The sequence below is a fragment of the Crocodylus siamensis genome, chromosome 2 (assembly GCF_052110815.1).
Source record: "Crocodylus siamensis isolate JL-2025a chromosome 2, ASM5211081v1, whole genome shotgun sequence".
Taxonomy (NCBI): domain Eukaryota; kingdom Metazoa; phylum Chordata; order Crocodylia; family Crocodylidae; genus Crocodylus; species Crocodylus siamensis.
The window spans coordinates 287,106,714-287,129,457 of record NC_143396.1 but is presented as its reverse complement, the minus strand read 5'-3'; the positions used below and the strand labels follow the sequence as shown (position 1 = coordinate 287,129,457).

General features: G+C 48.8%; 1 protein-coding gene across 1 annotated transcript; it reads left to right on the top strand.

Annotated features, from left to right (window-relative positions):
* Positions 1–1,587: 1,587 nt before the first annotated feature.
* Positions 1,588–14,097, top strand: LOC149872351 (homeobox protein SIX4-like). The gene is made up of 3 exons (XM_090034312.1): positions 1,588–2,466; positions 4,064–4,758; positions 7,388–14,097. Exons 1-3 carry the CDS (start codon positions 1,625–1,627, stop codon positions 8,182–8,184), a joined length of 2,334 nt encoding a protein of 777 aa, XP_089890438.1. The 5' UTR covers positions 1,588–1,624; the 3' UTR covers positions 8,185–14,097.
* Positions 14,098–22,744: the final 8,647 nt, after the last annotated feature.

Here is a 22,744-nt window from a genome sequence, read left to right as displayed (position 1 = left end):
GGGAGGGGGTCCACCGTTCAGCCTTGTGGGAATTCAGCTTTGTAGGAAAGAGGGTTAAAAAAAAAAGTGGGGCGAGGGGGAGAAGTCCAGGATCCCATCACTGAGATGCCCACCTGCATTTCCAGGAGTGCTGCAGTGGCAGCCTGCCCTCTGGCTCCTATTTCTCCCATGCAACTCATCTGAAAATGGTGGGGCTGGGGCACATTGTTGTATATGAATCTCGTAGGGTTAAAGCAAGGCTTTTTTGGGGCCATTTCTTTGTCCTTTCGCCTCCGAGCCTTGCTTTAACCCTACAAAATTCATATACAACAACATGACTGATGAGGAGAGGCTGCAGGAACTGAGCTGATTTAGTTTGGAGAAGACGAGACTCGGGGGGATTAGATAGTGAAGGGTCGTTCCAAAGAGGCCGGAGCTACACCACCGGTTCCCAACCTGTGGGTTGCGACCCCAAATGAGGTTGCAACATCAGCGGATGGAGTCAGGGGTGGGGGGCTGTGGGTTGGGAGTGAGGGGCCCTGCTGAGGAAACAGGGCCTAATGGGGAAAAGTTTGGGCAGCATTGAGCTGGCCTGTTCTCAGTGGGGGCAGGTGACAAAACAAGCAGCAAAGGGCTCAAGCTGCAGTGAGGGAAGGTGAGGTTGGATACTAGGAAAAACTTTTTCACCAGGAGGGTGGTAAAACCTGGGCTCCCCAGGGCTCTCCATCCTTGCAGGTGCTGAAGACCCAGGTAGAGTGCTGAAGACCCTTGGGGTGAGATTGCTGGGGACGGTCCGGCTTGAAGCAAGGGCTCGGTCTACATGTTACCTCCTGAGGTCCCCTCCAGCCCTCGGCCTAGGACTTCAGCACAGGTAGCTGCCTCCAGCGCCGGCTCCCATGCAAGTGATCTGCAAAGCTGGGCTCCCTGCCCTGCCCCACCACACTACAGCTTCTCTTTCCTCCAGGGGAGGCAGAAACCTCCTCCCAGAAGCCCAGTGAGAGAGAAAAAGAAAAAAATGTGTGTGTGTGTGTGTGTATACACACACGTATATATATACACGTGTATCTGTGTGTATTTATGTATATATATACACACACACATATGCATACACACACACACACATAGTTTTTACCTATCTATCTATCTATCTGTCTGTATGGGGATGTAGGTTGTAACTGTGTTGGCCTAAGGACACAGGCAGACAAAGTTCTTTGGGTAAATCTGATATCTTTTATTAGACCAGCTCAAATTTTGATCTGGTCTAATAAAAGATATCAGATTTACCCAAAGAACTTTTTATATATATAAATGTTATGTATAAATATGTGTGTGTGCGCGTGAGTACAAACACAGGCACACACCCCGATATATGGATATAGATGTCACCTATACCTAGATACCCATCTACAGCTGGATATCCCTGTCTCTGCCTGTCGCTCCCTGTGCAGACACCCATGCAGACAGCTGTCGATATCGCTGCCCCTCCCCCGCCCAGGTGTAGGTGTTGCAGGGCGGCGGGGCAGGGGGCGGGCGCTCCGGGGGGCGGGTGCTGGGCGGTTGCCGCGGCAACCGCGGGAGGCACCGCCCCTCGGAACGCGGCGCGGCCAATGGGCGGGCGCGGCCGGGCCAGCGGGCGGCTTGTGCCATGCAGCGCGCGGCCGGGCGCGGAGTGCCGCCGGGGGGAGCGGCGGAGAGCGGCGCGGCCGGGCTGCCGGGGAAACCCGATCGGCCGCGGGCCGCCGGCGGGGAGGGGCCGGGAGGGGCCGGCAGCAGCGGCAGCATGTCCTCGGCCGCCGCCGGCCCGGAGCAGCCGGAGATCAAGCAGGAGCAGGCGCTGGAGATGCTGTCGGAGGCGCCCCGCGACGCCGCCGCCGCCGCCTTCCCGCTGGAGCCGGAGCCGCGGGGCAGCGCCCCGCCGCCGCCGCCGCCGCCGCTGCCGCTGGCCTTCTCGCCGGAGCACGTCGCGTGCGTGTGCGAGGCGCTGCAGCAGGGGGGGGACCTGGACCGCCTGGCCCGCTTCCTCTGGTCGCTGCCGCCCAGCGACCTGCTACGTGGCAGCGAGAGCCTGCTGAAGGCGCGCGCGCTCGTGGCTTTCCACCAGGGCATCTACGCGGAGCTGTACAGCATCCTGGAGAGCCACAGCTTCGACGCCGCCAACCACCCGCTGCTGCAGGAGCTGTGGTACAAGGCGCGCTACAGCGAGGCGGAGCGCGCCCGCGGCCGGCCCCTGGGCGCCGTGGACAAGTACCGCCTGCGCAGGAAGTTCCCGCTGCCGCGCACCATCTGGGACGGCGAGGAGACGGTGTACTGCTTCAAGGAGAAGTCGCGCAACGCGCTCAAGGAGCTGTACCGCCACAACCGCTACCCCTCGCCGGCCGAGAAGCGCCACCTGGCCAAGATCACGGGGCTCTCGCTCACGCAGGTCAGCAACTGGTTCAAGAACCGGCGCCAGCGCGACCGCAACCCGGCCGAGGCGCAGTGCAAGAGGTGAGCGGCCCGTCGGGGGCGCGAGCGGGGCTCCCCGGCCTTTCTTCCCTGGCAAACATGGCGCTTTACCTTCGTCCACTCCTCCCCGGGCCGGGCCGGGCCGGGCCGGGCCGGACAGGCGCCCCCGCCCCCGCCCCCGGCCGGCCCGGCCCTGCTTCTCGCCGGCCTTTGACAGAGTTAATGATTGAGCCGCCGCCGCCGCCGCCGCGGGGGGGGGGGGGTCCTGCCCGCTGCTCTGTTTTGAAACCTGATTCTGATCCGGATCGAGTTTCAGCGCCAGCCGGGCGGGGACGGCACGATCCGGAGCAGCTCGGGGGGCGGGCAGGGGGCGCTTGCTGCCCCCTCCCCCCCCGGGGCGAGGCGGGTTTGCACTCCACGCCGGATCTGCCGTGTGAACGAGCGGGGCCAGGTGGAGGTGACCTCCGCGCCGCATTCCTCCTCCCGCTCCCTCCCGCGGCTGAGGGCAGGGGGAGGAGGGGGGAGGCCCCAGGCACTTCTCAAGCAAGGGCGCGATTGTGCTGATCCAGCCCCTCTCCTCGGGACACATCAAAGGGACAAATGGCTGTGGAGAGAGGGAGGAGAGAGAGAAAGGAGACGGAGGGAAAATGCAATCAAGGGCGACCGAGTCAGCAAAAACCCGGCGGGGGCCCTGGGGGAAGCGAGGCGACCCCCTGCTCCGCTCCCTCCTCCCCTCCAAGCCCGCAGGCTGCCTGGGGAGTTTGGGCAAACTCCTGGGCAGGTTCTCCTTGCAGTCGCACAAAGGAGGAGGGAGCAGAGGCAGGCTTCCCCCCTTTCCTTCCCGAGGACCTGGAGGGGAAGGTGGGCTCCGAGCCGGCCCCCTCCCCCCTTCAGCTCCTTCTCCCTTGGCTAGGAAGGTTCCTTCTCACCTCGTAAATCACAGAGGTCTGGCAACCTCCGCAGTGCTTCCCCACCTAGAAGAAGGAAGCGGAGCCCGGCTGGGGGGTGCGCACAAGAGATGCCCCCAGCTCTGCAAAGTCATGGGGCTCTGGGGGGGCACTTTGCCCCCTGGGGAGAACCCGGGGGAGTCGAGACTAGCAACGACTGCAACCAGGGGGTGCAGGGCGGGGGTCTTCCTGTCACCCACCCTCCACGTAGCACGCGGGTGATCCCAGCGGGCTTTGCAGGCTTGGCTTTATTTCTGGAGACAGACGATCCTTTCAGGGTTGAACAGGGGCTCCCTGGCCCGGTTTTACCTCTCGCAGCTGCCACAAAGCACAGAGCAACTTCCCAAATGGCGGCTCCCGGCTTGGCTGGGTTTCACATATGCACGGGCCACTCCTCAGGGTAGTTGGGGCAGGCAGAGAAGTGGGTCTGGGGGCAGCTCCTTGGAGGATTTGGGTTAGACTGTCCCGGAGAAAGGAGGCCTGCAGTCCCACAAAGCTCTTTGGAAGTGAGAAGAGAGAGCCCCTCTGTCTCGCCTCCTGGGCTTGGCGCCTGTTTTCGAAACAAAACGCAATTCAGAAACAGCCCCCCTGTTCTCTGGGCCGCGGGTACCACCGCGCGCGTTCCCTTTGGGTTGAAAACCAACGAGTCCGTCCCTGTCGTGAAACATCGCGTTTCCCCTCTTTCCCTGCAGCGAGTCCGATGGCAATCCCAGCACCGAAGATGAATCCAGCAAGGGCCAGGAGGACCTGTCTCCGCATCCGCTGTCCAGCTCGTCTGACAGCGTTACCAGCCTGAGCCTCCCCAGCCCCATGGAGGCGGTGTACATGCAGCAGCTCGGCAACGCGAAAATCTCTCTAAGTTCTTCTGGCGTCCTCTTGAACGGGAACCTCGTGCCTGCCACTACTTCTCCCGTCTTCCTGAACGGCAGCTCGTTTCTTCAGGGACCCAACGGTGTCATTCTCAACGGACTCAGCGTGGGGGCTTCCCAGACCGTGACTTTAAACACACCCAAAACCACTTCGAGTGCGGTGAGCAATGGGGTGTCCATCACCGACATATTATCATCCTCTTCCGAAGATGTCAAGGACTTCAAAATCCTCCAGGCTTCTGTGTCCAGCTCTGCAGAGGCACCCACGTCGTACAGTCCCAACAACGTGCCCGTCTCTTTCCCGGGGTTGATACCCAGCGCGGAGGTCAAGAGGGAAAGCGTACAAACTGTTGCCTCTCAAGATGGAGGCTCCGTTGTTACTTTTACTGCTCCCGTCCAAATAAACCAGTATGGCATTGTCCAGATCCCGAATTCAGGAACAAATGGTCAGTTGTTAAATGGAAGCATCGGGTTTTCTCCTCTGCAACTGCCTCCAGTTTCTGTTGCAGCTTCGCAAGGTAAACGTTTTCTTTGTTACAGTCAAGATTTTGGGGGAAAACAATGGCAGGCCCTTCATCTTTCAGAACATGGGGTAAGGTGACTGTCTCTGGCAGCAGCCAGGTGGGGTACATAAAATGCTACGTTGTCCCTTCACTATAACCCTGCTGTGTAACACTCACTGTGCTCGATTCTCAGGGCTGACGTTATGTCTGCTTAACTTATTCCTTTTCCTTTTTTATACTAAAGTAAAAAGGAAGGCCAACTCTTTCGTTGCCTGTTTTTTTTCCTATTTCGTACTATTCTCAAACATCTTCTGCATGAATCTTCAAAATTACAGGAATGTGTTAAATCCGCGAGTATGTTGCAGCTCAAAATCCTTTCCTGTTTCGCCACTTTGTTAAAAAAAAAAAAATATATTGATACTCAACCTTGAGGTGAAAACCAGCAGCTTGAGGTTGCTGTTTCTTTTCTAACCAAAACACAAGGTAAAATGACTAACTGTATGGGTACAACATATGGAGCCAATCAGTTGTGCTCGTAAGTTTTCATCCTCTTATTAAGACTGAATAAACTGGAGAGAAACAGTAGAAATATTGCTGGTAGATATAAAACATGAGGATGTTTTGGATAAAAGTTCCTTTAGCCTTAGGAAAATCATGTCATCATAGACTCATATGCAAAGTATGTGAACTCCTCCCAAAAGACTGCTGTAGAGTTTGTCTAAGCATTTATTGCAGACATAGATTGATTCTTCTGGGCAGTCGGAACAAAAGCTCAGTAAAGCAAACCTGGTTCTAGATCGTTGTTTTGATGGGGGTAAAGTATCAGTTGCGTGCAAAACCTGTACCTTATTAATCACCGGTGTCTTGGGGTTCTGAAAATGGCTAAACTCAACATGAACCTCTGTGCAATAGCAGGAGCCATGAATAATATAAGGGAAATCAAATTGTGCTGAGTTTTAGCTTGTCTGAGTGATGTGTGTGTAGGGAGTTAATTATTTTTCCATTAAAGGGAAATTTTATGAAGGACACTTAGTGGAAGCTATAACTCGACACAATTTTAAATGGATAAAAAGAAATTATGTACAACCCTAAAATGCGGAACTTGCTGCCATTGAAAATTATTGAATAAATAGTTTAGTGAGCTGAAAAAGGATTGGACGTTTTATTTGAATGCCATCTACATTTACAAGAGCAAGAATAAAATTACAAGGGCTGTTAACCTTTCCGCTCCAAGGCATAAGCTGACAGCCGGCAAAGCTGAGGAAGAATTTCTCTCTCTCTCATAGATAGGACAGTTGCACACTGAAGCTAAGAAGTGGTAGAAGCTATTATGTGACATATTCAACATTTTCCTGCTTTTAGGGAGATGACACCAGAGTAGGCAGATGGTTCCTCAGTTCCTGGTGGGAATTCCTGCATAGAGAAAAATCGGAATCCATATTTATACTGCTTAAGGCTTTTCTAACTGTGAAAGTAGTAACTGATTTTGTATTCATACTGAAATTCATTACGTATTATCATAGGTAAGCTGTTCTAATTCATTTCTGTCTCATTGTCCAGTGGCTTTGAGTTGTTACCCTTCATTTTTCTCTTTTACCGGAATACTTTTTACAGTATGAATAACCAAAAAAGAGGCTCCAGGAACATCCTTGAAAATAGCGGTTAATAAAACTCGGAGGGAAATAAACAGTTCTTATTTCATAAATGTTCCCCAAGTGAGCTATGCATCTTAAGTGTTGTAACAAAATTGTTGCAATAAAGCTGTCTTTAAAACAATTACAGCCTCTTAAAAGTGCATGTATATAAATAATATACCTTGTCTGCCTATATATAAATAACAGCTTCCTGAAAGAGGAGAAGAATTTGAGCTGTTTAAAGTGGGAAGTGGCTCTGAGTGACGATTCATCTTGCTCATAGCCATGCATTGCAATAGCGACTTTTGCCAGACCTGCTGTATAACCAATTTCAGGTCCAGTTCTTTCACCTTTACTCACGTAGAGTAACACCTGACTCACAAGCAGTGCCATGTATTTCAGTGGAAGGAGGCAACCTGAGAGCAGCACTGTATCCCAGGAGTAAGGGTGGATAGGCAAAGGGAGGTGGATCCACAGATGTAGTTAGCCTGGCGGAAGGTATTGTTTCAAGCTTGTTTCTGCAGGGTTACATGCACAGCTTTAGCTCTAGCTCAGCAGTCATTTAGTTTGTGCGGGCTTTTTATATACTGTTTCACATGTAACTTAACTCTGAGCTGAACTGAATTCAGCAGAAGATTTTTGAGGTTCTATTCTTAGACGGAGATCTAGTGAGATTTACTAGTTGGGGCCAAAGTGTATTTATTTTGATCGCACGCCTATAACCTCTTTGGCCCTTAATGCAAGTCTGAAAAGTGTTAATATACCAGACTCCATTTCCTGATCGAGAAACAATCCTGTCAGCCAGGGCTTTTATTCCTTCCTACCTACCTAATGTTCTCAACGCTGTCGTAAACAAAATTGCTTCTGTGCTACCCCTATGTCTAGCAAAAATGTCCTAAAGCCGAGAGGACTGAAGGTGTGTATTAGAATGGCTATACAGCTTCCTATTGATTATAACCTATGCTCTCTCCTTTCCTTTTTCTTTCTTTTTTTTTTTTTTTTTGGTCTAGGTAACATTTCGGTAAACCCAAGTACGTCAGACGGGGGTACTTTTACAAGTGACTCTTCAACGGTGCAGCAAGGAAAAGTTTTCTTCAGCCCCCTCACTCCAAGTGCAGTGGTGTACACGGTTCCCAATTCAGGCCAGGCAATAGGGGCTGTTAAGCAAGAAGGACTGGAAAGAAGCCTCGTGTTTTCCCAGTTGATGCCAGTCGGTCAGAGCGCGCAACTAAACGTAAACATGTCTTCTGAAAACGTATCTGGCGGCGGTCTCCCGTCCATGGCTTCCTCACTGGTCAGCGTAACTCCCCCCCACAACTTCCCCCTAGCTCCACCCACCCTTTTAAATGCTGCAGAGCTGAACTCGGGTATCTCGGAGAGCCAGTCCATGTCAGCACCCGTAACAAGTACGTCTACTGTGATATCTATCAGCAACGCTAACTATGCAACTCTTCAAAACTGTGCCCTCATTACTGGTCAAGATCTAATGGCATTGTCTACAGCACAGCCTGCACTTGGGGAAATAGTTTCACCCCCCGAAGATCGCGTCAGCCGTCCGTCCACATCGGTTCACCCAGATTTCGTGAGAGAGCACAGGTTAGTTCTGCAGTCGGTACCCGACGTCAAAGAGAACTTCTTGTCAAATTCTGAGAGCAAGTCGCCCAGCAACTTACTGATGCTGGATACGAAATCCAAATATGTTATGAGTAATATGGTTGACCCCGTCTGTGAAGAACTGGAAACGGACAAAAAAGAGCTTGCCAAACTCCAGACAGTTCAGATGGATGAAGATATGCAAGACTTGTAACTTTTTCTTGCTTTTGTTTCATCGGAGAAGTCTCCTCGTGAGGCCGTAAAAAGCACCAGGTGTTTTCTCACGTAGAGAAAACACCAACGTAGCTCAAAACAGAAGAGCTTTGGAACAGTCTGCAGGAAAGTACACGGGAATCTACAGTAGTGGAATTAGGTCGCCACGCTTTGTTTGCATGCAATATTCTCTTTCCTCCAGATTAAGGAAACGTGAGGGAGAGAACCAACCAAGTGGGTATTGGTTTGGCTTACTAATATAGCCCTGAGAGTTTAACCGAAATCTCCACGCCATGACGCAATTTCAAAAGTAAATATATGCTCCTCACGTTCTGTAGGAAGATCTTTTATAAAATGGTAGAAACCATGCAGGAAAATGAAACCTCTCTCTAAAATAAGTAGAAACAATGCAGCCTTTTTTTTTGTTGTTGTTTACTTCTAGTCCATGGGCATTGAAAAGTTTTCAAGGAACTCTAGACGGTACCTCATAAGCTTCTTTTATGTGGCTCTTTGAGGTTAAGAAGCAAAATGCAATTGCAAATAATGCTGTTACTGTCTTTTTCCAACAAGACTTGTGTTTTATAGGGAAAATCTTGCATCAAACTTTTTCAGGTTTCTAAATGTTATAGCTAACCATTTGCCAGTGCAGCAGAAAAGAAAGACCATTTGAAACTCTAATTATGCAACTCAGAAGCTTTCACTCCAGTATGAATGTAAATATTGTTCCAGTTATTATAAAGGAGACTTTTTTAATTAGTACAATGGATTTTATTTATGGTTTATGTTCCCTTTTACTTTAGACACAATGCATTGAAAAGGAAAATTGTTTTCTGGCTGTTTTTAATTTATTTTTATTGTTTGAGCAGGAAGTAAACATAGTTATTTCTGACAGTTTTACTTTTTTTGTAGGGTTTTCAAACGATAGACTGTAAAAGTAAAATGTTAATCACACAAGCTAGAAAATGATCTCCCAATATCTGAGTCTGGGACATTTTTTCCCCCATCTTTGTGTTCAGTTGTTTGGTTGGTTGGTTTTTGTTAGTAGTTTTCAAATGAGTTAAGTCGTATGTATTTTTTACAGAATTCTACGTGCCTTTCTTCTTAGTGGCCTTATACCCTTGTTACTAAAGCACAGCGGCAGAAAGAATGGAAAAACTGGCCTGCAAGTATCCGTCCTCAGGGCCAAACCTGCCTGCCTTACCTTCATGAGCAGCCCCATTGATTTCAGTGCACCTGCTTGCCCGAGTAAGACAAGTAGGTTCCTTGGTCATTCTGGGTGAAATTCTGCGGTGTTATAGAGAGCTCGAGTTGGGCCTTCTGCATAGGAAATTCCCGAAGGGACCATGGGCAGAACACCCCTGTGGAGGAGGAGGTCTCTGCTCTGGCCCCAGACAGGCCAGCACAGAAGGCTGTGATGGCCTGAGCCAGGGAAGGGGGCTCTGCGTTTACAAGGATCCACTAATCCCAATATCCCGTGCAACCAGCATGGGTGGGCTTCAGCTGCTCTTCCAGCAGGCAAGCCCCGATTCTGGGATACGCGCACAAATGCATTGTGAAGTCCTCCCCTGGGATCAGGGGCTGGAACAGCAACATCCCCCCTTCTCCCCGCCAAATGACTAGAAGGGGCTGTAGCAGCAGTGTTTAGTGACTGGGTGGAGACAGATTTCACCTCTCAGGCCGCTTTATGCCCTGCAGCCTGGACAACCAGGCTCTAGCCAGATGGAGCAGATTTCACCCTTAAGTTGTAGGACTTTTCTTCACCTGAAACAGCACATCCTTTGGCTTTCATAGCAATGCAGATGTACCAACTACCTTCTGCCGACCCTTTTTTTTTCAAATTTTAATGAGAATATGAACAGTAGCTAGAGCCCCTAGTCACATTGCCCATCAGGGGCCCGGCCCAGAGCCCATTGAAACTGAAAACCTTTCCATGCTAGACTTCAACGGGTTTCCCATCAGGCCCACAGCAAAGCATCTTTGTAAAGGCCAAGAGCAGTTTAAAGGAAAGGAAGCAGAGAGCATGTCAGTCCTGCACACGTGTGTCTCTGTCCCGTCCTGTCCCGAGTGTTAGCAAAAGTGTTCAAAGGAATCTGTTTTTGAGCGTGCTGTGAGTGTGACACTGACATCCTCCTCGCTGTTGTTTTGCACTATACTGCGCACAGGTCGTTCTTGTCGGTACCTGCACGGACTCCCTGAGCTGTGCTGCAGATTGTTGTTCTAGTCTAGTGATGTCCTCTGGTCCACAGGGCTTCCCATGGATCCAGAAATTTTGCAGCAGGAGAGTGGTAGCAATTCACATTGCCACCATTCCCCTGCCACCAAATTTCCAAGCCCTGCAGGCCAAATTACAGGGTCCTGTGCATGGGACTAGGGCTGTAGGCATGATCTGGCACAGGTTATGATCCAGCATGTGGGGCCAGGGCAGGGGGGGCCTGATCCAGTACACAGGGCTGGGGCTATGCAGTAGACTGGTTTTGTGTGCCGGGTCGGGCCTGTGGACTGAGCCCATGCCAGTTCTCTTGCCTGCAGGGCCAAGAGATTGGGCACCACTTCTCTAATTGATACTTCAAGCCTGAGCGGAGAGTGGGAGGGATATGAGGTTTAGGTTTTATAGTAAGAGGAGCTCGCTGATGCTCTCCAACCTATAGGGGGGTAAAAAAGCATGTTTGCTACCTCCCAGCTTGCATAAAGGTTGCTAAAAGCAAGTGACTGAAAATGTACACTATTACTGAATATAAAACTTAGAGCCATAGATTGCCCTTGTGTACCTCCCAGTGACCACAGGTGTGATCTGAACACAAGGCCTGAAGTCGGGGACTCTCTGACTCTCTTCCCGGGTACTTTTCTGGCCCCTATTTCTGTAGTGTCTAAGCCAGCAGTTTCCAATCGGTGGTACGCATTAATAGATTTATTATAATTGCGTTATATGACACAAATTCGTTGGTGGTACTTAAGGTTGTATTCTTTTTTTAATTGGTGGTGCGCAATCCTATGACCCCAGCTGACTTCCTGCTTCTTGGGCAGGGGGCTGGACTTGATGATCTTCCAAGGTCCCTTCTAGCCCTAATGTCTGAAAACTATGAAATCTGTCAGAGTTTGGGAGCAACTGGTTCTAAGCATGTTTCAGATACCCTGAATAGCCTTGGGCAAGCGCCTTGTCCATTCTGCCTCAGTTTCCCCGTCCAAAAATGAAGACAATAATAGTCATTATCTGTGAATTAATTTGCTAATGTTTGCTCAGTCCTTTAATGGTTAGAAGCACCATATGTTATCATTTATTATTACTATTACTGCTCTACTGGAAATTGTATGCATGGGTTGAGAGCCACGTATGACTCGAAGTTGTAATAAGGCTAATGTTTTGTTTTGCAAACCTCCAACCTTCAGTAAAGGGAAGTTTAACAAATACTTGAGAACTTGCTCAGCTGTTGAAACAGTCAGATGTTATAAAGGAATTACTGTGTTGATCCACCAATACGCTTTGCTGGTTAACTTTTTTCTTTTTGCATTATTTATGTTACTGAGGCTCCGAGTTACATGGCTCATCAGCATGGTTGACATGAAAATGGTATCTTTTTTACAGTAATAGGCATCTCAGAGTGCCTGGTATTTCTGACAGGGGGTTGCCTGTTCTACAGGGTGTGGGATTGGAGGATATACGTAAAGTGTGGTGGATTGGGACAAAATAAGATCAATCTATCCTAGTCTTCCAGAGATCAAGTGATGACTTTTTTTTTTAACACTTCCCCCCCGCCCCATCATAAATGTTATTCCCTCCACATAACTCAATTATAACCTCATTGGCTACGTCCACAAGTGGTGTGAACATTTGGTTCCCCAGGGACAACTAGTGTGCAGTTCCACTTGTATGGCCGCACTTGTCTGGACGTGGTCATTGTTTCTGCAGATACAAATGCACAGTATGAAAAGTCATTGCACAGTACAGTGTTTTAACTATCCATTGCAGAAATAGTAGTTTTATTCCTACTGCAAAACAAGGATAGGTCTTTCTTGTATGGCCCTTACTTCTATGATCAGGCAAGCAGACTAACTGCTTTCATTACATGGTATAGGTAGCCTTTTACAATAGTTTGGGCTAGATCTTCAGCTGCTGTAAATAGGCATAGCTCTGTTGACTTCCAACTGAGGAACTCGAGTGAAATGTAGGAGATTTAGATGCATAAGTCCCATTGACGTGATTGGCACTGTATGTCTTAGTCCCCTGTACAGCTTTGTAAAGGTCAGCCTCAATCTTTACTAGGATGTTCAATTGTTTAAGTGGAAGATGTATTTATATCCCTGTCAATCATAAACTTCCCTCTTTCTCCTTCTAAAGTGAATGAGAATAAAGGATCGTTTAATCTTCATAGATGCTAATAAACTTCCTTTAAAAAAGTGAAACTCAGATTGACATTACACTGTGGCCATATACAAAGTAGTAAAGTGTTCACTGACATAAAGCCAAGTCCACTGGAAATCTTACTGGAAACTTTTTTTCCTACAGATTCTATAGACGTTTGGAAAAATCTGCTGAAAGAGTCCCTCAAAATTTCCAGTTGCCTCAAAATACTAGTTTTTTAAAGGCTGTATTTAGTAACTTTAAAATAACTTTTATGTCACCCAGACGTTTAGCGAGAACCAGGGAGTCATTTAATATCGTATTCTGCCAATTGCATTTTTAAAATGTGCATGCTCATTCCTTTGCAGATGAAACCAGCTGCATGAAATAAGCTTGTTCACGGAGATGTCTAGAGCAAATCAACCACCGTAAATTGGAAAAGCTCCATTGATTTCAGCAGCAGTTTGGTCCTGCCAATGATGTGACCCTGCAGGTACACCATGGGTGAATCTGGCCCACTTACAATGGCAGAAGTAAATTAATTAACCAGGCTGATACTGAGACTGTTATAATGAGGTTTCTGAATTAATACCCTATTGAAATCTAGACCTCTTACCATTACTGTTTCACCCTGCCAATGACTTCAGAAAGACCGCCCCAGTGATTCAGATGCAGAATGCTACTTGCCTAACCATGTTGAGGGAAAACTTTTTCTGTAAAAGAACCTTAAATTCTGCTGAACAAATTGGGAATATTCAATATCCATCAGGTGGCAATAACAGCTGGCTTCTGTCCTCATTGATAAAGTTACAAGGGGCAAAATTTGGCTCCAGGTATGGAGAAAGCTTGGAAATGTTCCTGTTTCTAGATTTTCAGGGCCCACAGCTTTTCTGGCAAAAGTGCAGATTAGTAATCAGCAAAACACATCCCTCCTGCTTCATAGGAAACAAGCATGTAGGACTCTAATAGGTGTATGTCAAACAGCTATCATGACCATGAGGCACCTCAAGTCATTAAAATAGTCATATTTTTAAAAATCTGGAAATGAAATAGCGACATTTTACCAGAAAGGAGACACAAAGTCTTCCTGTATCTCTTAGAAATAGATCTCAAAGGATATTTTCTATTTAACTTGTTTGTTTCCTATCATTTAAAACTACCTTTGTATGTTTCTAAACTCAAGGAGCGTGGGGATCTTTTGGCTGTCAGTTGGGATTCATAGTCAAAGGATATTCATTTTGCTGCATGTACTATTTGTCCAGAACTAACCAGTTACGTTTGTGATGGATATGGGTTTCTTGTGCCTTACAACAAAGATGAATTTGATACAGAATGCGTGTGTTAAAGGAGGGAATAACCAGGAGTCTTTACTGCACTGTTCGGCGATGTACACCATGCGTGTCATCCAACATTTCTGTGCTTGCTTACCCAACCAAAGAGATCTAAAGTGTGTATGTTTGTTGTACTGTAATAGGGGTTTGTGCCTGGACAATTAAGTGTTTTATTTGTATTCTGAGATGATGTGAACTTATTTTTCTAAACACTATACTGAATAAACTTTATATTTATACACATCTTGTGCTGCAAACCTTTCTGCTTGTATTTTAAATTGAGTCTGCTAATTTGGTTGGAAAAGCAATCGAAACTGAAGGCAATTGTTTTTACTGACTTATGCTAAAGGTAGAGGCCATAGCAAATGCTTCTTGTTGCTCTCAGCCTAATCCAAAGCCCCGTGATGCTTATATGTGGCTTTTCTGCTGACTTTGACAGGTTTTGCATTAGCCCTTAACATTTGCTTTTAAAATCTATGTTCTATGGGACCACAAGTCTTCAGATTTATCCTTAGCCTTGCTGTTCAGTATCCCCATACAGTACTGCTTTTATACCTACCTTATGCAGATAATGTTAGCAGTCAAAAGCATGTTTAAACTAGTACTGTTTAATATGCATTGGATAAAATTGCTTCCTGTGCATCCAGGCATTTTCTAAGGTCTTGGACTCCTTCTACAGCATAAATAGTAAGTTGTGTTCATCTTTGATAAAATCTCTACTTAGACTGAAGTACTTCAATATTGGCCTAATTACCACCCATTCTTTCCATGCAGATTTTGAGAACAAACTGAAATTTGTATCGCCCGGCTAGATACGTGTTTAAAAGTATTGTTGAATTTATTTTAGGTCCGCATCCAAATTGTTCTTGTAGACTCCTTGATGCCAGGAAATGCTTCTCAAATCCCCCATCCCCTCCCTCCGAATCGCCACTATTACCACGAGTTTCCCACTGGATTAGGAGCAGTATTATGGTTAGCGATGTCCACTAGTAGCCTAGGTTCCTGCCCCACCTTCCTCCTTGGGGAGTTTGAATGCAGATAACCTACCAAATCGGTTAGTGTTCTTGTCACCTGGGCAGGCAGGACTGTTGCAGCTGTGGGGCAAAACATTATGAGAACAAAAGGAGAGGGATGCTGTCCTGGCTGCTTCCAATTCTGCTTGTCACGGGGAAAACTGTAAAGGGTGCTGGGGGCAGCACAGACACCCCTGGCTTCACATCCCCTGCCAGCAAGGCTGCAGTGTATACTCATAATGCTTTTACCCCTATCTGTACCTACCCCTGCTCATCATGTACTATCTGGAAAGCCTTCTAGTGGCAGCCCCTCTTACAGTCCCTCCTGCAGGAAAGGCTTCTTGGAAGGTATTAGCCAGGATCCCTGTGTGCCTGTGTTTGGAGAAAGGGGAAAAGCCCACTTGTGCCCAGCACTCAGCCTTTTCCTGCCCTCTGTCACACCCACCTGCCATATAGGACACCAGGCAGCTCTGTTCACTGTGAAATGTTTCCTGAACTGGTGCTTCTCTTGTGATACCTCCCACCACACAGCCAGCTTACCCAGAGGCTATGGTGCCTTTACCACTGAGCTTTATTTCACCCTTTGCACTGCAGGCCCGTGTCCCCTTGCCCTTGCAACACCATTACTCCAGAACAGAGCTATTATGAGGGCCTGACCCCAGGCACACTTCTGTACATGATGCATTTGGCATTAGTCGTAGAACCAGGGAGTCTTGGTCCTTGTGAACACCAATGTTGCACCAAGTCTTGGCTCCAGCTCCACACTTTTGACCCTGCCCAAGAGCTCCAGCTGCTGAAGCTAATGCTGAACCGATGCAACCCTTAGGTATGTGACTGCTGCAGTTCCTCCTTCCATTTCCTACATCATGGTCTGCTCTGTGCTTCAGTTTCCTGCCTGTAAAACAAAGCCACGAACACTTCCCCAACTTGTGGCACTGCAGGGATGATTCTTTAGCCCATACCTATTCAGCCCCATGGCAGCAGAGCTCAGAGCCACCTTCCCCCACCTGGAGCTTGAGGCTGTTTGAAGGTGGGAGCACTCGCTAGGGCAAGTTAGTGAAACCTCTAAGGGGAGTTTATCCCATGCTTTTCTGCACAAGTCAAAAGGATGGCACAGGACGGTTCGCTTGACTCTGAAACTGGGAATGTCCCTTCCACCAGGGAGCTTCCCTAGTGCAGGACTCATTGGCTTTGCAACCCTTGTTGTCACGCGGGGCAAAGTGCAGAGGCTGCAGGGAAAGCCAGAAGCAGAACCTCAGTGCTAATGCACCTGGCCAGAGCACAGGCAGATGTGGGGTGAGTCAGGCCCTACCGCAGCTCATTCCTGCTATGACAGTCTTTGGAGATGTGCTGCAGGTCTCCTTCGGGCAGGAAAACCAGGCCACTCCACAGCTGATGCTTCTCCGGCAGCGCATAAGCATGCGGAGAAAAGAGGGCATGGCTTGCAGAGGGCATCGAAGTGGCGCACACAGGCCAGCCTTTTACAATGGCCACCTGGTCTGCTGGAGGGAGAGCACTGCACTGCTGATATTGTGCTCAGGCACCTGGAAGAAAGCAGCCGAGGCTTTAGGTATCAGCTTCATCTCGCCTGCTGTGGGGAGGAGAAGCCGGGGGGGTGCTTGGGAGAAGGTCAATACACATTCTGAATCCAGCCAAAAAGACAAGCTACAAGAGGAGCCAGTTTAGAAGGTCATTGCTTTTTGCCCTGCAGGTCTGGGCCAGATGGATATATGATGCCATTAAAATCTTCATCTCCCTCGATTCCAGGTCAGGGGTGAATATCCCTATTCCCAGGGGCGAATGCTAGTGCATTTTAATGGAGGGCTCCACAAGTATCTCACATATGCATACTCCTGGCCTGGGAATTGTCTGTCTCTATAGATTTCAGTGCCAAACTGATCAGTACAGTCACGTCTGCTGAGCTCCTTGGTCCCATGGCAGGCCAGTCTATCGACTCAGGCATAAAATGTAGAGATTTTGTTTAAATAATTGAAAGTGATGCTTGGGACGGGAATCCAGCCGCCAAGAAATGTGTACGCTGGTGACTTAACACCCATAGGAGCCAGAAAGTTCAGTACTGAAGCTAACAATAAAAACTGACACGCATGTGGAAGCTCTACTGTGTTGGGGCCAGCTTCAATAAAAATAGCACCTAGTTTATGTGCTGCAGAAGCTGGCGCGAGGCTGCGAGAGTAGAGAGAGGGAGATAAAATGTTCAGGGTTTGCGGAGAGTCCAGGGAAACTGAACAGAGGTGGTAAAACCCTCCTCGTCATAAGCTAGTTCACCTTGATTGGAGCTGTCTCTTGGGACGGGAGGTGGGTTTGGGCTGCCTTGGTCTCAACCCTCTGGCAGCGTTGCAGCATGCATTTCACTGGAAATGCCACAGAGTGCTGATTCCTGCCTTCGCTGTCCCCTTCCTTGCTGCATGTTGGCATCATGGTTGTTGCTGCTGTGGGGTCTAGAGGCCCCAGCTCAGGTCAGGCCACGCGACGCCAGGATTTGTACTGACACAGGAGAAGACAGCCTCTTCTCTGAGCAGCGTACAGATGAGAGAGGCAGGTGGTGGGAAGGGCAGAGGAGTCACAGAGAGGGGAGGTGACTTGACCAGGATCACACAGCAGGTCAGTAGCAGGGTGGGGATAAGCATCCAGGTGTCCTTGCTCCTAGTCTGACACCCTGCCTCTGGGACTCTGCCTCTGGAGGAGCCGAAGCTCAGCTGGGATGCAATTCCCCGTGAAAACAGCAGGTGCTGAATCTACCGCACCAAAGCTGAGTTTTCTCTGCTTTTCTTAAAAGCTCAACCTGGGTTTCCCTTAGAGTGGAACAAAAGAGTCTGACCTAGTGGAATTGCTCTCCACTAGCCTCTGCGTAAAGGGGTTAGAGGCTGCTTCTGCAGACACGGATGCACAGAAAAGCCTTTCCGCAGGTGCGGTGAGTCGCATGCAGCTGGGGCAGGAATTGGGATCTGCATCCCCCGTAATGAGTTCACTGTGATACAGGGCAGGATCCTCCAGCCCTTCCCCTGCAGTCCTTGAGGACGATGGACAGTCTGGGCAAAGTGGGTGGAATTCACTCGGAGTTGAATGATGAATGAAATAAAGAATAACCAGTGAACGGGAGCAAGGGGTCTCACCCTGCTCTTCCCACCGAAGCCAGCAGCAGTTTTTCTACACCCTTCAATGAAAGCAAGCCCAGACCTTGGCATCAGAAGGTTGTTCTTTAAATGCACGGGCGAGTTTTCATCCCATTTGTGGGAGGCTGGTATCTTTTCCACTGTCTCAGAAATATTTTGCAACCAACTGGCCAGTACAAGCAACCTCCATCTGTATTAAATACTCTTTAAAAGACCACATTTACTCAGATACCACGCACACACCTTTCCCCAAAAATCAGCCCTCCAAAACTGGGGGCATGTCTTTATCTGGGAAGCTGCTTCTCCATGTTGAAATGCAAGCCTGGAGGAATAGAAGTACGGAGATGCTGTGTTGTGATGGCTGCTGCTTCTCTCTGGGCCAGTAAACAGTAGAGGCAGAATCCAGTTTTAACCTTTTCACAGCTGCTGCCAGACTGGCCATAGCTTTTGGCTGTTTGGAAGCGACTGTGGCGGGACTGGCACTTGGAGCTTTTGCCTGAAGCGGGCAGCGAGCTGGCTGAGGGTGAGCGAGCTGCTGCAGGAAATCAGCTCTTGGCCGTGACTCTGGAAAGGTCTCCCCCCGCCTTCCAAAAACAAGGTGTGTGTCCTGTTTGAGGGTGTGTGGTATGCAAGGAAATGTGGCAGTTTCTTTGGTTTAATGCGGGGTCTATTTAACCAAAGATCGACTCTGCAGGGGCTCTGTTCCAAGGCACCACGTGCATTCATGCCAAACACACCCTTCTTGTCCCTTGCAGAGAGGAGCTCGATATACAGGGTGCAGCATCAGGGCAATGTGAGCAGCCTCCACAGTACTCTTCCTCTTGTGCCTGCCTGTGCAGCGTCCACATTGGGTATGTGTCTGGCACTGCTCACTGCCCCCATCCCTGAGACTAATGGATAAAGCAGAACCAGGTCAGGGCTCAGACACACTCGGATTCCTGCTTTACACATTGAACATTACAACCATGGGTGGATCTAGGAGTTTGAAAAGGGCCATGCAGATGGCAAGGTGCATAATCATCGCATATAAAACAAGGCACATTTTTCTTCAGGTAAAAATCAACTAGAAGCTTTATTAATACGCTAGGGACTTAGGGCATTACACAAATTGCCAATTGCTCAAATCACAAGTGAGACCTTATGAGGGAGGATAAGGCCAGATGCCACGTTTATTGATTAAGTGCTTAATACACACACACACCACATTCATACCCCAATTTCAAGGGCTCTATTATTCAGTTTAAGATTGAAGCAAAAAGAAATATAACTTCATTGGCCTTAGTGAAACGTCACTGGCAGGGCTGTGAAATAGGAGCCTGGTTGCCAAGAGCAGCTAGCAGACAGCAGCCTTGCAGCACACAGGCTAGCTTGATTGGGGGAAAATCAAGACCATTTAAAAAAAAGAGGGCCTCATTAACACGTGTGGCATGAAGAATCGAGACGGGATCAGGTAGACGACAATGAGCGGTGAAGTCAAATGCTTCCTTCAGCACTGCTGACTAGAAATGCTGCTGCCGCAGTGGGGTAGTTGGTTTTAAACTGAGGCTGGAGCAGAAATCACCCCCCTGGATCTGCCCCGAGCACAGCTGTGCATCCTGCTGCTCGCTCAGAGCTTGCGGCAAACCCACTCCTGGGCCCAGAGCGGTGAGAAGACGTTGCGATGGCCCTTCTTCTCAGGACCAGCCTGCTGCCATTTGGGAGCTGAATCAGTAACAGGCAAAAGCTGCGGAGGACTAAGAGATGTGAACTCATTACCGTGCAGAGAAAGTCCCATGCCCTGATCCCCGTGGACAGAGATGATACCACCTTCCTACCTGTACTACATGCTTCCTTTTCCCTTGGCTGCGACTGTTGTGCCATAATGCACTTCCCAATGCTACGGACCCACCTGGGAGTAATAAAACAAGCTTATCTTCTCTTTAAAAGCTACTCGTCGGTTTTTACGGTTTCCCCTGTCCTGTGATAATACATTAAACACAAAGAAGCCTAATAAGAAATAGTAGAGCTACTTTCCAAAGAAATAAGGCAGAGATTTGTAGCAGTGAGAGCAGCTAACCCAGAGATGGGCAATTATTTTGGGCAGAGGGCCGCTTACTGAGTTTTGGCAAGCTATCGAGGGCCGCGTGACAGGCAGCCCAGGGCAGATAAATATTAATTTGCTAAATTTTTTAGGGGCCCCGTGGGCCAGATAGAATAGCCTGGCGGGCCGCATCCAGCCCCCAGGCTGCATTTTGCCCACCCCTGAGCTAACCACTGGGCCTAGCTGGAGGGTGTATTTCCTATCTCTTGGAGTCTAGATGCCCTTCCTGAAGATATGTAGATAATATAAGAACTGCTATCTCTGGCTCCAAGCACAGACCCACAATCTTATCTCTAACAGGGACAAGCACACGCCACACCCAAGGTTTGGGGCTGAATACAGTACAACCGGATGAGATCAGGGGTGTCAAACTCATCCAAATCTGTAGGCTGGATGGGTGTCACTGGGCTTGTCTGTGGCCAGACCACCCCCTGTGCAGAGCTCACAGTGCCGGATACAGCTTGTGTGCCACACGCAGCGTGTACCAGGCCCGGGGCTGACGGTGCATGTGGGATGTGAGGCCGGCATGGGGCATGCGCTCCCCGCAGGGTGCGGGCTGAACCCAGCACCGCAGACCATGCAGGGGGTCAGTTCAGGGCACTGCATGGGGCCAGGGCCAGTGTGTGGGTTGGTGCAGTGCTCTGTGGGCCAGACCCAGCCTGTGGGCCATACGTTTGACACAGGGCGTCAGAAGGGATGAGCTGACCGTCCCTGCTGGCCTTGACATGGCTGAAAGAAGGAACGGGCTTTCTTGCTCATAGTGGCCTTTTTGTGCAAACAAAAGGCCAGGCTAATCTGAATGGAGACAAGCTGGCATGGGCAGTTCGAATGGTTTGAAAGTGCCAGCCCCCCTGAACGTGGAGCTGCTTAGACAGGCTGCTTCTAGCTTGTGCCTGTTACCCCAGAACAACCTGCTGCCCTGTTTGGAAACACTCCCAGTCAGTTAATATTTCCCCGCCAAGGGCTTAAATCCTTGCACGACACAGGAGTAATCTTTGCACGTGGGAGGACTCCTCAATAGGACGACTCAGGGAAACAAGGCCCAGTCCTTTGTTAGCAGGAGTGCGTGGTTAGGGTGTAGGACAGACCTTCGCTGCCAGGTGAGAGAATAAGACCTGATCTTTCTAGAGCTTCTTAATTCCTGGGATCCTGTATCGCTTCCAAAGCATTAATGAATTAACCCGAGAGCCCTCCCACCCCTCGGAAATAAACAAGTATTACTATCCCCGTTGGACAGCTGGCGAGCACTGCTGCGCAGTGCATTTACCCCTGAGCGACCTGCTGCCGCTCACGCTGGGAGGTGGCCGAAGACCCGGGGAGAGAGCGCACAACTCCGACCCCGTCATCTCCGGAGACGGCCCGTGCTGCCAGCGCTCGTACTCTTATCCCAAGCTCTGCAAAACCTGGCGTCTTGTGTCAGGCCCCCGTGCCATCAGGCACTCAGTTAGGTAAGGCTCGCTGGTCAGTATTTGCCCAAGCTCTTGGTTGTGCTTGCCTAGAAGAGCCCACAAACATGGCTTAGGCATGGTCTTAGGACTTGAAATCCAGAAAACAGCTGAACAGCACTAAACGTGTATATCTATTTTTAAATCTCTTTTTTTAAAACTAAGGATCAGGGTCATGCCTGTTGAACCTTTGGGGGTGGCAATACTAGATGGCATCTTTATTCAGTAAAAAAGAAACCATCACGCTCATGTTAAATACGCGCTGGTGTCACCATGCTGCTGCCCAACAATAAGCTGCTTATGCGACAGCAGTGAATGGATGCAGGGAAGAATTGATGGGAAAGGAAAAAATGGATCTGAAAACAAACGAGAGAACACAATTTTACGGATAATACCCTTCCTCAGACTGCGTTCAAGTGAGCAAATGGATCCCCAAATCCCTTGTGGTGTCTTGTAATGTGTTAGTCCTCAGCCTGCACTGGGGAGCCAAAGACTAGCAACGAGGATTGCTGGGATGTAGGACAGGAAAGGGATGGTGGGAAAAGGAGGATCCGACAGGATAGAACAAATACTGCCCATACCTCCTGATCCACCAAAGCCCTTGGGTATATGTTCTCCTAGACTGGGCTTTAAGAACTAAATTCCCTTGTATGTGTATTTATTCTATTTATTTACTAGATCCATATGCTGCCCTTCCCAAAAAAAGGTGCAGAGCAGCTTACACTGAAGGACAAAATAATTTATAAAAGCTGATAAAACTTTAGAGTAAGCGACCTCAGGTCTACAACAACAAATCCTCAAGCAATGCCCCAGTTTAACCTGGCTTGCAAAACACCTGCCTACATAAAACGGTCTCATGGTCAAATATTCGTAGTTGCTATAATCTATAGAAATGATCCCTGAAAGTTGCTGTAATCTAATAGCATGTTGCAAAAGTAGTTGTGCTGTTCCTCTTGTTTTAAAGACAATCATCAACGCCAAAGACAGGTGCGAAGAGGAAAACTGCATTACTTTTTCCTCCTGCTTTGTTCATAAGTACAGCTCAGGCAGAAATGTTTCATGTTTGAAAATGTTAACAGGAGATGGAAGGAAATATCTAATTTTCTGAGTCTGGCCCAGATGCTACCTCAAATGGTGACTGTCTCACCCAGACAGCTAATATCTGACACATGGGACCAAAACTTAAGTCCCAAGGACATCTGCGCCTCAGTTCCCACAA